The 13,088-nt window shown below is 41.4% G+C and overlaps 1 protein-coding gene across 1 annotated transcript; it reads right to left on the bottom strand.

The window, feature by feature from the left end:
* Positions 1-2: 2 nt before the first annotated feature.
* LOC141665616 (uncharacterized) lies at positions 3-473 on the bottom strand. The gene has a single exon (XM_074471604.1). The coding sequence runs from the start codon at positions 471-473 to the stop codon at positions 3-5; it is 471 nt and encodes a 156-aa protein (XP_074327705.1).
* Between the last annotated feature and the right edge of the window lie 12,615 nt (positions 474-13,088).

The following is a 13,088-nucleotide window of genomic DNA, read 5'->3' as shown; positions in this document are numbered from 1 at the left end:
TACTAATAATACTTCCGCAAATGTTCTGCATTCCATGCTCGAGGAATAAGTTTACCATCCAGATCTTCTAAGCGATAGGTCCCTTTCCAGAGTATAGCTTTAACTTTGTACGGTCCTTCCCAATTAGCTCCAAGAACCCCATGCTGAGCTATCTTAGTGTTAGGCATAACCTTTCGCAACACGAGATCTCCGACCTTGAACGGTATGAATTTTACCTTTTTATTGAAATACCTTGCGACCCTCTGCTGATACGCAACGAGCTTCAATTGAGCGTTCGCCCGGGCTTCATCTAAAAGATCCAAGTGGAGCCTCTGGTTAACTTCCGCATCTTCCTCGATGAACGCATCTCTCCGTAGAGATCCTGCTCCTACCTCCACGGGAACCATGGCCTCATACCCATAGGTCAACAGAAAAGGGGTTTCACCTGTGGTTGACCTAGGTGTCGTGTTGTAAGACCAAAGGACCATGGGCATTTCTTCTGGCCAATCCCCTTTTTTTTCTTCTAATTTTGCCTTCAAGGTATGTTTTATGATTTTGTTTATATGGCTTCTGTCTGACCATTACTCTGCCGATTATAAACCGCGGCGAAGTCTTTTTTAATCTTTAAGTCCTCACAAAGCTTCCTTAACTCTTTACTATCAAATTGTTTCCCATTGTCTGAGATGAGTTTGTAGGGGATGCCGAACCTGCATACTATGGAATTGAACACAAAAACTCTTATCTTCTTTGCCGTGATCATGGCTAGTGGCATAGCCTCTGCCCATTTGGTGAAGTAGTCCACAGCCACCACGGCGTATTTCACACCCCCCTTTGCTTTGGGTAACTCTCCAATGAGATCAATTCCCCACATGGCAAAAGGCCAGGGGCTTGTCAATGAGGTAATGGTGGATGTCGGGGTGTTGGAATAGTTGGCGAACCACTGGTAAGGATCACAAGCCCGAACAAAATTAAAAGCATCTTCCCTCATAGTCGGCCAATAGTATCCTTGTCTGAGCACTTTTAATTCTAAAGAACCACCCCCTGAGTGATTGCCGCAAATCCCTTCGTGCACCTCTCTGAGAATATAATTTCCCTCTTCCATGTCCACACAACGTAACAGTGGCTGGTTAAATCCCCTCTTGTATAGTACCCCGTCATATTCGACGTACTTTGCGGCCTGGTACCGAAGGCGTCGAGCCTGTAGTTTGTCCTCTAGTACAGCTCCTGTCTGAATATAGTTATGGATGGGAGTCATCCAGTTTTCTTGTGGGATTTCTTGTATTTGAAGCACTTCCACCTCCGGAATACTTGGAATTTCCTGGATTCCCAAAGGGATTTGTCCAAGTTGAACGCTGTCCATTTGTGAACCCATCTTGGCCAAAGCATCCGCATTACTATTTTCTTCTCGCGGAACACTTTCTAGTCTGGCATTTGAAAATTTTTCCAGTAGGCGTTTTGCACATCTCATATATAGCTCCGTCCGCGGTCCCCGGGCTTGGAATCCTCCATTGACTTGGTTCACAACTAATTCGGAATCACTCCGAACTATCAAATTCACGGCCCCTACCTCCAGAGCTAATTTCAGACCGTTGATCAAGGCTTCATACTCAGCATCATTGTTGGTAGCATAAAACTTGAAATGGATAGCACTCATCAAGCGGTGCCCCTCCGGAGTGATCAAGACAATCCCGGCACCTGACCCGTTGTTGTTTACGGCCCCGTCCACATGTAATGTCCACCAAGGGTGGGGGGGTTCCTGCTTCTTTTCATCCTGATGACTCTCTTGCGAGGTTGGTTCTGCCAGCACTATGGCCTTATCATCAACTTCTTCATCGAACTCAAGTACGAAATCGACCAATGCTTGTCCTTTGATTGCCGTGCGAGGACAATATTCCAAATCGAACTGCCCTAGCTCCACGGCCCATTTTAACATTCTCCCTGACGATTTGGGTTTATGTAGAATATGCCGAAGTGGATAAGCGGTGCGAACTTCTATTCGGTGAGCCTGAAAATACGGTCTTAGCTTTCGTGCTGCAATAATAAGAGCGTATACTAGTTTTTCCATGTTAGTATACCTGGTTTCCGCATCCAACAACCTTTTGCTTACATAGTATACAGACCACTGGTGGCTTGCTTCTTCCTTTACCAATACGGCACTGACGGAATATTTAGACGCTGCCAAGTACAGAATCAAAGTTTCTCCGTCTTCTGGCTTGGCCAATATCGGAGGATTTCCCAATTGTTCTTTGATTTTCAGAAAAGCTTCTTCACAGTCAGGAGTCCACAGAAAATCCTTCCCTCTTCCTTTGATTGCCTTGAAGAATTCTTTGCACCTATCTGACGATTTTGACACAAATCGATTTAGGGCCGCGATCCTTCATGCCAGACTCTGTACCTGTTTGACGCTGACGGGAGATTTCATGTCTAGCATGGCTTTTATTTTTGCCGGGTTAGCCTCAATCCCCCGGTGGTTAACCATGAACCTCAAGAATTTCCCCGATTCTACGCCGGACACGCACTTCTGCGGATTTAGTTTCATCCTATATTTTCTCAGAATATTGAACATTTCAGCTAAGTCGGCAATGTGATCTTCCGCCCTTTTCAATTTTACGAGCATGTCATCCACATACACTTCCATAGTTTTCCCAATCTGCTTCTTGAACATTTTGTTTACCAACCTTTGATAAGTGGCACCGATGTTGATCAGACCAAATGGCATTCCGATATAGCAGTAGAGCCCTCTATCAGTGATGAAAGAGGTGTGCTCCTGGTCAGGCTCATACATAAGGATCTGGTTAAACCCGGAGTATGCATCCATGAAGCTAAGCAGAGCATGTCCTACCGTGGCGTCGACCAACTGATCAATTCTTGGTAGGGGAAAACTATCTTTCGGGCATGCTTTATTCAGGTCGGTGAAGTCCACGCACGTTCTCCATTTGCCGTTGGGCTTTTTTACCAACACCGGGTTTGCTAGCCATTCTGGGTAGAAAGATTCCCGAATTAGTCCGACGTCTAGGAGTCTCTCTACTTCCTCTGCCAGGGCTATAACTCTCTCTCCGCTTATGGCCCTTCGTTTTTGTCGAACCCCCTTATGCTTGGGGTCGATATTCAATCGGAGGCACATTATTTCTGGATCAATTCCCACCATATCAGAATGGCTCCATGCAAATACATCAAGGTTCTCCAACAGAAATATTGAAAGACCTTCCTTTAACTTTGGTGCTAACTGGGACCCTATTCTCAAAACCTTACTCGGGTCTTTTTCATCAACAGGGATTTCAGTCGTGTCCTCTGCTGGCCCCATCTTTTCCGTCGGCATTGGTATCCGGGGATCCAAGTCAGGCGAATCATAGATCTCATTGTCTTGTAGAGAGGGTGCATCCCCTTTAGGAGGTGCGCTTTGCGTAGTAGAGGCATCAACTTCTTCAGTATGTTTTGCGGGCAAGGGTGCTCCTGCAGGGGGAAGGGCATCACCCCATTGGAGGCTTTGCAAGACATCGAATCTTCCTTCTAAACGTTCCCCATGGAAATCTGTGTGGACTATGGTATCCATCGCCTCCTCTTCTTCCAACATCTCAATTCTGATTTCGTCTTCCAAGTACAACATTGTCGGGGGCAACTCAGAGGGATGTTCATCTTCTTGCTCAACATAATAGTGGACTCGGATTTCCTCGGTTGGTTGCTCAATGCTTTTCTCCCGATCTACGTCCCGAGTATCTTCGGCGTGGGAGTCTTTTTTAAAGCCTTTCATAGCTTGCCTGTAGCACTCCCGAGAGTTATACTGGGAACCCTTTATACTTCCCACCCCATTTGGCGTTGGAAATTTGATAATTAAGTGATGAATTGAAGTGATAACTCTCATCTCCCGCAGAATAGGTCGTCCCAATAACACGTTGTGGGACGATTCCTGATTCAGGACCTTAAATTCAAGCATCTTTGTTACCGACAATGGGCTTTCCCCCAGAGTACATGGCAGCCGAATCGACCCCATGACTCTAACTCCTGCGCCTGAAAAACCATAGACCCACGAGTCTTCCCCAGACATATCCTGATCATGTAGTCCCATCTTTTTGAAGGTGCTGTAATAGAGGATGTTTGCCGAGCTTTCATTATCCACGAAGGCTCTGTTGGATTTTTAATGCAGCGGGGGCATGACAAAACACTTTTACACATATAAAATCCAAATAAAAGCATACAGATCATGAATAAAAATTCGAGGGATCGGATCTAACCTTTAAAATAATTCGGAGACAACGATCAGAGATCCTTAGCAGTTGTTCCTCAAGTGTGAAGCACTCCACCGGTATCCACCAAGAAAACGATGTTAAGGAGGAGGAAGGAGGTGGAGAGAATTGGGTTTTCCAAACTTTTTGGGTTTTTGGGGTTCTAATAAAAATAGGGTCTATAATAGTGTATTTATAGGCAAAATTTTCAGCTGAAATTTTCCCATAAATAATATTATTATTATCCCATTTATTATTCTCATTAATAATTAAAACACCTTTTAATTATTAATCCTTTTTCTAAATACTTTAGAAATAATTCTCTCTCTTGATTTAATTTCCAAAAATTAAATCCTTTAATTAATAATATTAAGAACTTTTCTTAATTAATTTATAATCATTTAAATCTCATTTAATCAATTATTAAATTTGCCAATTAATTATTTATTTCACAAATAAATAATTATTAGCCATTATTAATTAATTCCTCCACCATTAAATCATTCTCTTTTTATGGTGTGACCCTGTAGGTTCAATATTAAGCCGGTAGTAGAAATAAATAATAATAAAACTATTTTATCATTATTTATATAAATTCTCTAATTTATTAAATATGATTAATTAATTAATCACATTTATTCTACATTGTGAGGGATACTTCTCAGCATATCGCGACTATCCGGATAATATGAATTCACTGCTTAGAATACCAAGAACCTATTCAGTGAATAGTTACCGTACAATAAACTCCTTCTACCCTACAATGTCCCGATTAAATACAAGGCATGGATCTCATGTCAAGCCTATCTAATTCAATCACTTGCTTACCATTTACTATGCGTAGTTCTATGCAAATTAGAAACTCCTTTTTAATTTCATTTACTCTGGCCAGAGATTCCTGAACTAGTATAAGTGGATCAGCCTTGAACATTCGCTTCCTTTACTGAAAGGGGTAGATCCTTTATTGATCATACACTATCTTCGTGTACAAATTCCTATACCCAGTAGAGCCCTAATAATTGTCCCTGGAGACTAAGAACTAAACTAAAGCATAGTTCAGTGTACACAAGATGACTATGATGACCTCAAGTCTAAGGATACTTGTTCAACTATCACTATGTGAACAACTGCTGACACGTGAGTGAACTCCATCAGTTGTTCAGCCGTGCGAGTCATGTTCAGTGAACTTATTCTATAATAAGCACCTACATACTAGCTATAGTGTCACCACACAAATGTCTATGAGAACAGACATCCTTCATAATGAAGCAAGCATAGTATGTACCGATCTCTGCGGATTATTAATTACCAGTTAGTAATCCTACATCCAAGAACTATTTAAGTTTAGAGTTATCATCTTTTTAGGTCTCACTATTATGATCTCATCATAATCCATAAAAAGCTTTACTCTAAACTATGGTATATCTTATTTAAACACTTAAATAGATAGAGCCCGTAATAAAAACAAAACAAGTCTTTTATTAATATCAATGAAATCAAAACAGATTACATAAAAGTTATTCCTAAATCCTAATACTTGATTGGGCTTAGGACATATTCCTTTCAGGCTCTACGGACATTCTTGGTTCCGATTTGGATGGAAATAACCAGCGCATCATTGTGGGGATGATGTACCCATCGGGCATCTGCTTCTCTGAAGGTGATATATATGGACTCACCCTTAAACACCTTGGGTGGCCGAGTTTCCACCCTATGAATGTCTGTGAGAGGCCTGAACCGGGCTTCCCTAGCGTATTTTGCCAAGGCTCGGTTGCTGTATTCCATCTCAGGATCTCCCACGTAGATTGTTCGGATACTGCCATCCTTGACAAATTTATTTTCCTCCAGGGTATCATTGTTTGCCCCGCACGGGGCTCGTCTTTCCTCTTCCCTTGTTCTGTTATCCTTGTGCTTCCTTACTTCCTTGACTACCCATTCTCCAAGGTATTCTTCCTTGATAAGTGCTTCGATTTCATCCTTTAGATGTCGGCACTCATGTGTATTATGTCCAGATGATTCATGATATTCACAATATTTTTTCTTGTCTTTGCTTTGCCATGACGATAAAACTTCAGGTTTTCCAAATAGCCCTTTATTCTTGTTTACTTCGTAGATATGCTCGATAGATGCGACCAAAGGTGTGTACCGGTTTGTCCTGTAATCGTAGTTTGAGGGAGGACTCCATCCTCTCCTCGTGCTTGCTGTATTCACCCGGTCTGGGCTTCGACTACTTCTTCGGTACATTGGGCTTGGAGACCTATCTTTCTTCCTTCCTTTGCTTCTCTGACTTGACTGTGAAGTCGGTTGCATCTCTGCCAGAGATTGTTCTATAGCTTTAAAAGATTCTGCCAAAGCGAAGATGCCTGCCAGAGTAGCCGGGTCTTTCCTTTGCAAGTGCTTCCAAAAGTCTGAGCCAACCCTTAATCCTGCGATCAAGAAGCTTTTCAGGGCTTCGTCTGATGCCCCCCTCACGCTAGTAGACTCAGCGTTGAAACTTTTGAAGTACGATGTCAAGCTTTCATTTTCTCTTTGCCTAATATTGGCAAGAGTTGTGACAGAGGGCGCGTATCTCACAGCGGCTTGGAACTTGGTTAAGAACAGAGTTTTCATTTGATCCCATGAGGTGATCACTCCTTGCCCGAGCTTTTGAAACCATTGTTGGGCGCTTTCTCTAAAGGTTGCCGCCAAGAGACAGCATCGAGCCAAGTCCGGGACTTGGTACACATCTATCTCTATATTAAAACGGCCCAGGAATTCCACCGGATCTGAGTTTCCGTGGAAACGGAGATCGCTAGTAGTGTTGCGATATCCGGCCGGCAACTGTGCCTCTCTTACTGCCACCGAAAATGGGGAAGGGATTTCGGCTGTGGCCGTCACCCTGCCTTCCAGGTGGTTAAGTAGCCTTTTTAAGTCTCCCACATTGAATGTTCCCACGCCTGGGATGGTCTGCATTTGAGGCTGTGGACCTTGGGGCTGTAATGGAGGTACCTCCACTTGATTCCCTCCGGGGAGGGCTTGCTGCTGGTTCGTATTCTGGGCATCTTCGGGTATCACAATTACTTCAGGATTTTGTCCTTGATTTCTCCCTTGATTCTCTTCTCCACCTTGGCCGCGGCCCCGGGCCGTACCGCGATCATTGTTTCCTACATTTTTGTGATCATCATGTTCCGCATAATCATAGCCATCTGCTTGGTTATTCCAGCGGGAATCAAGGTGACCGCAATAATTTTAGCGACGGTATCCCTCTAAATATCTACCTCGGCCTCCACCTCTTCCTCTCCATTGAGGCCTTCTCCAACGATCGTTTCCATATCGACGCCCATATCGATCCAGCGATCTGCGGGGAGGAGCTCTCTCATGATCACGGTGCCGCTCCCGATTTTGCTGGGAATTCAGGGGCACACGCGTTGGATCGCGGTGCCGCTCCTGATTTTCCTGGGAATTCAGGGGCACACGCGTTGGATCGCGGTGCCGCTCCCGACTTTCCTGGGAATTCAGGGGCACACGCGTTGTATCATGGAGCGTCACATCTCCATGATCAGCTTCTTTCTGCCATTCAAGTAACACCATTCTCAAATCATCATCGCCCAAGCGAATCCCCAAGCGATCTTTCAAAGCTGCGAAGCCTCGTTGCTGATTCTCCGATATCGACTCCAACTGTCGGCGTTCCTTGAGACTACGTCCAGACCGGTGTGGATGGGTGGCTCTCCGGGTGTCTGTCCGCAGAATTTCCCGTCCATCAGCATCTTCTTCCACTAGCTCGATGATTGGGGACGTGTCATTAGAATAGTCCAGACGTCGCGGGGTTATCGGTACACCCCCTCCTTCAGTGCGGCCATGGCCGGCTGAGACATCCCTATCCGTCATGGGTGCTTTTCCAGGTGCATGAGCCGCTCGGTTGTGGCGAAGACCCCTCCCGGCCTTGCGCCGTTCCACAGTGTTCAACCTTGAATCGAAACCATTCAAAGCATCGCCCATGCGATACAGTTGTTCCAACATGTCGGCGTTACTGATGAGCACAGGTGGCTTTCCTCCAACGTCCGGCGTGGGACGATCGGTCATTGGCGGAACGTAGGGTTCATATTCATAGCCATGATCAGAATCTTCTTCAGAACTTCCATCATAAAAACTTCCATCATGATATTGAGACATCCTTCCTCCCAGATGTAGATCTTGATTAGCCCCTCCTTCTAGCACTAATTTGTTGACGGAGGAATTTGGGAACAACAAAACTTGAGGTTAGTAGCCGAAAACAAGATCTGTGATGGCATTTCTTCGTCGGAAACGTGAACAGTAACCGATGAATCCGATGAACAGTATTCGTCGGAAAAGATGAACAGTGTTTGGTGGTGATGATTATTGGGGGCTGAGATTGCTTAGAGTTAGTGGTGGCTACTTTGCGCTCTCGCTTCTTACCCCTTACAATTTGCCTATGTACCCCTATTTATAGGGGATCAAGCCCACGTAGTTCTTGGGGAACAAGAAACCTAATGGGCTTAGATTTCTTATCCCGAGGCCCAGTAGGAAACCTACTGGAAACCGTCTTCTACTAGCTTTAGGAATGTCCGCCGATGAGGCCCAACCACAAAGGCCCAAGGCTCGTCCGCAGCTTCGAGACTTCACGGATGAGGCATCTCCCTGGCCAAGGATAACCCTCTGCTACCAGCTGTTTCTCTAGTCCACGGACGCAAGTATAGCCGTGGTTCACCCCAAATGTTGGACGCATCCTTGTCCCCCGATAAGGAGCCCCTACCAGATTGCAGGACAAGTGATCCCAAGCTTTTGGGTGCAAAGTGCAGGATGCTCCAAAGTATCCCAACGAGGACACCCGTTGACTACAGAGACAGAGCTCCCAAAGCACACACCAAATTTCACCCCACATCCCCAATGAGGACACCCATTGACTACAGGAGGAGGTCTTCAGTCCAGGCATACCCCTGGAGGTCTCTGACCACGGACACCACCTTTCCTGTAGATGTGCTACAGGAAGGAGTTCTTCAATAGAGTACCTGCATCAAATAGGTTAGTAATAACATTCTCCATCTTCCTTGAATCTTCCAGAGAATCCATCCAAGTAGCATATCAAAGCTGCATTTAAATGTCAAGTAGAAGTTAAGGGCGCGCCCTTACATTCCTGTATGTTGGCGCCGCCCTGTGTCGTCAGCCTTTGGTCTCTTCCTATATCATTCTACATCATAGGCCGCGCCCTAAATTATTCATCGTTAGGGCTCGCTCCAATTCTGTCCAGGCCAAAGTGTAGGTCTGTCAAAGCAATCATGTCCAAGTAATCCGTCCAAGAAGCCTTCCTTGCCCAAGGCGCGCCCTAAGGCTCACCACATAACAGGTTTCAATTAAGAAATTTCTCTCCTCCTTTTCGATAATTGGGCGCGCCTCCTCTACCATGTTTGAGGGCGCGCCTTCAATACATGATAATCACAATCGTTAATCAGCTACTCAGTCAATGGGGCGCAATCTTTGGGCGCGCCTTCTATTTATGGAAAGTCAATCTTATCTTTTTCCTAGATTTCAGGCGCTTCTCCTTTGATTCTGCTCATTTTCTTAATCTTAATCTGAATATTGTTTATACCAATTTTTGGGCATAACAGTTAACGAATAGAGTCGTTCGTGAACAAAACTTGGAATTGGATCGTTTAAGTGAACTTGGCTCGACTCATTTTTTTAAATGAGCCGGTATTGAACGTGCAAATGAGCTCGGTATTGAACATTTCGGCTCGTTTAGCTCGGACTCAGCTCGAACTCGATAACTCGACTCAGCTCAGATAAAATTTATATATATTACAAATAGTAAATTATTACTAAATATTGATAAATTTAAATTAGTGATAAATATTGGTGGTTACGAACCTTATTTTTCTCTATGTTGTATTTGAAAGAAGTTCTCGATGGCATTTATATTATTGTTGACTTGTCTCTGTATTAGTGATACTGCATAATATGTTTTTTTGTATTATGTTATATTGGTGATAATTTCGTGTAACACACATGTATAGTGTATATATGACTATATACTATAGGCGTGACAAAATATATTTTGACTGCAAAATACGTTTTTATTGTGTTGTATTAATAAAAATTTCATGTAATACACATGCATGACTGTGACGCCCTCCAAACCCAAGGTCTAGATTTGGGGGTCACTATACGATAAACAAAACTAAAATAGGACCAACGGAATAATATAATAAATATGACCCCTTGCATGTAACTGGATCGATCACAGGTTATAGTATGAAACAGGCACTAATACAAATCAACTGTTATTACAACCCATAAGTCTATTTAGTTTTACAAACTATTTAAATTTTATTACAAACCTCTAGACTAGTCAAGCGTCCCAAAACAGACTACCTAGAATATACACCAGACTATATACAAACACTCGACTTCTGGTTAAACCTGGAACTCAGGCCTGCTCTAGCCTAGCTGAAAGAATGTGAACAATAAACAAGTATGAGCGAAAGAAATGCTCAGCAAGCAGTATATAGCTTATGATTCAAGACAACAACAACAATATATCTGAAGAACAAAACCAAACAACAATACCTGAGCAGTATCAAAAACTGATATAAGTTTTGATAATAAACAACATTGTTATATGTATTTTTTTATTTTGGATTGGAATCCTCGAACGACGGTTTCTTGACGCCGGTGATCAGCCGCGGAGCAACACCGGTATGTCGAAGCATATCCAACTAAACAAAAGGGTACCCAAGGCAGTAAGTAAAGATATAGATACGTGCAATTATACTACAAGAAAGTTGAGGAATACTTGCATAATATGATTCATAATATTATCACTTGAACAATAAGTAAAGGTAGGGGTACTTGCCTGGTATGCTTGATAACCTTTTACTATAACCCTGGCTTACAACTGTTGGCTACTGACTCCATCTAACACTTGACTGTACTTCTTGCTACTCGATTCTATAAACAAAAAGACTATCTTAATTGACAGAACCAAACTCAATCGACGTAACTATACGTCTTTACGTCTACCCAATCATTTATAACTAATCATGGCATTTTAAAACTATAAACAGATTGCATGCATAACACGTAGCACGTAATCATGTTATTTGTATAACACGTAATCACATATTTCAGGTAGTAGATAAATCAAATCGTCAAAAGATAGGTCTTAGTACGTTCAGAATTGAAATCAGGTCAATAATTGTATTTATCGATCAAATCCCGACTCAGAATAACTCGCAAATCAAATGACCTTGCAATACAAAAGAAATTAGGCCTCAAAAGTATTTTCATAGGAAGCGGAATATTTTTCTGAGTCTATACGCGTTTGTTTCGTTTTAAACGGATGACATTTATTTATTATGAATAAAATAAGAATAAATAGGAATAAATCAATTAATAATAATATTAATTGATTTTTAAATACCAAATAAAAGTTTTAAAGTAATTTTTAGGAATTATTTGAATTAATTATAAATAATTTACATTTTATTTAACTATTTATAAATAAAATTAATTGATTAAATAATTTAATCAATTAATTAAATTCATAAATAATTAACTAAAATAATTTATAAATAACTAAATCAAATTGGATTTTTGAAAATAATAAAAGAAAATAATTTTTAGAATTTAAAATAATTAAGTAAATGATTTTAGGATTTAAAATAATAAGCAAATGAATTTTAAAATTAAAATAAATGATTTTTGAAAATAAGAAAAAGAATTTTGAATTAATTTTAAAACTAGAAAATGCAAAAACAGGTTTAATGTTTGGGTTTTGGGAAAATAAAGATTGAAACCGGGTTATCCACAAAACCCATCGGGTTGGCACCGGGTTGGACCAAGAACAGGTCCTCCGGAATCTGAGAAATCCAGAAACCGGTGGTCATTCTGGTCGCTGGACCAAACTCCGGCCAACCCTTTTCTTGCCCCTAACAGCTTATTTTCACGAGTTTTTACTATCCAATCAGTCAATATCAACACCAGCAACCCAGGAACGCTAATCAATCGATCCTAACCTTGCCTGAACTCTATTTCCGGCTAAAATCAAACAAAAATATGGCGACTAAACTAAACTCCGACTTACATGGTCTCTTGCTCGATTATACACCAAAATCAATGATTAAACTCTCAAAATAAAGCTCAGAATCAAGGCAACTTATTCATGGTCTTCAAATCAACAACCCAGCAACAAACAATCCGAAAATTCGAACTTTTAAAATAGAAACTATAAACTTTTCGAATTAACAACTCAGGTAATCGATTATACAAATAAATATACAAAACTACTCAAAATTTAACAAAGAAGCTCATGGAATCATCATAATATTCAAACAATCATGAATATTAGAAGTCCCGATTTTCGTCAATTCCGACGAACACGGAATAAACAGAGTATCGAACCTTAGTTCGTGATTTTGGTGCCAAAATAATCGGGGAATTGTAGGCTAACTGTTGAAATCAATATCAATTGAAAGGGGTGGATGGATCGTCTGCTTCGATTGAATCTTTGAAAAAAGGCTTTGAAAATTCTTTTACAGGATAAGAAGAACTGATTTTATTTATTTGATTTTTGATTTTTATAAAACATTACAGATAACCATTGACAGCTATTTATACTCAATAATTTATTCCCGATAAATCGCAACTCGATACCTTTTGTCTAGTAATTTAAATTCACACGCCCTAGAAATAATAGTTTACGGGGAAATGTTTTTAAAATATAATTTATACATAATTACAAGCTTTATATCAAAATTTCTCAAAAATTGCGAATAATTCAAAAATGCAAAAATAATGAGTCTTTGAAATACGAATGATTTTTTAAAAATAAAAACGTGAATTTTTTGGGCTTTGACGTCCCGGTGGGGTCCCGGTCCGTTTATTTTTGAA

The sequence above is a fragment of the Apium graveolens genome, chromosome 6 (genome assembly GCF_009905375.1).
Source record: "Apium graveolens cultivar Ventura chromosome 6, ASM990537v1, whole genome shotgun sequence".
Classification (NCBI taxonomy): domain Eukaryota; kingdom Viridiplantae; phylum Streptophyta; class Magnoliopsida; order Apiales; family Apiaceae; genus Apium; species Apium graveolens.
The sequence above is the reverse complement of the archived record's forward strand: the minus strand, read 5'-3'. Positions and strand labels throughout refer to the sequence as shown.

Excerpts from the sequence above, each read along its gene's own strand:
- LOC141665616 (XM_074471604.1), bottom strand. The coding sequence starts at position 473 with ATGCCCATGGTCCTTTGGTCTTACAACACGACACCTAGGTCAACCACA.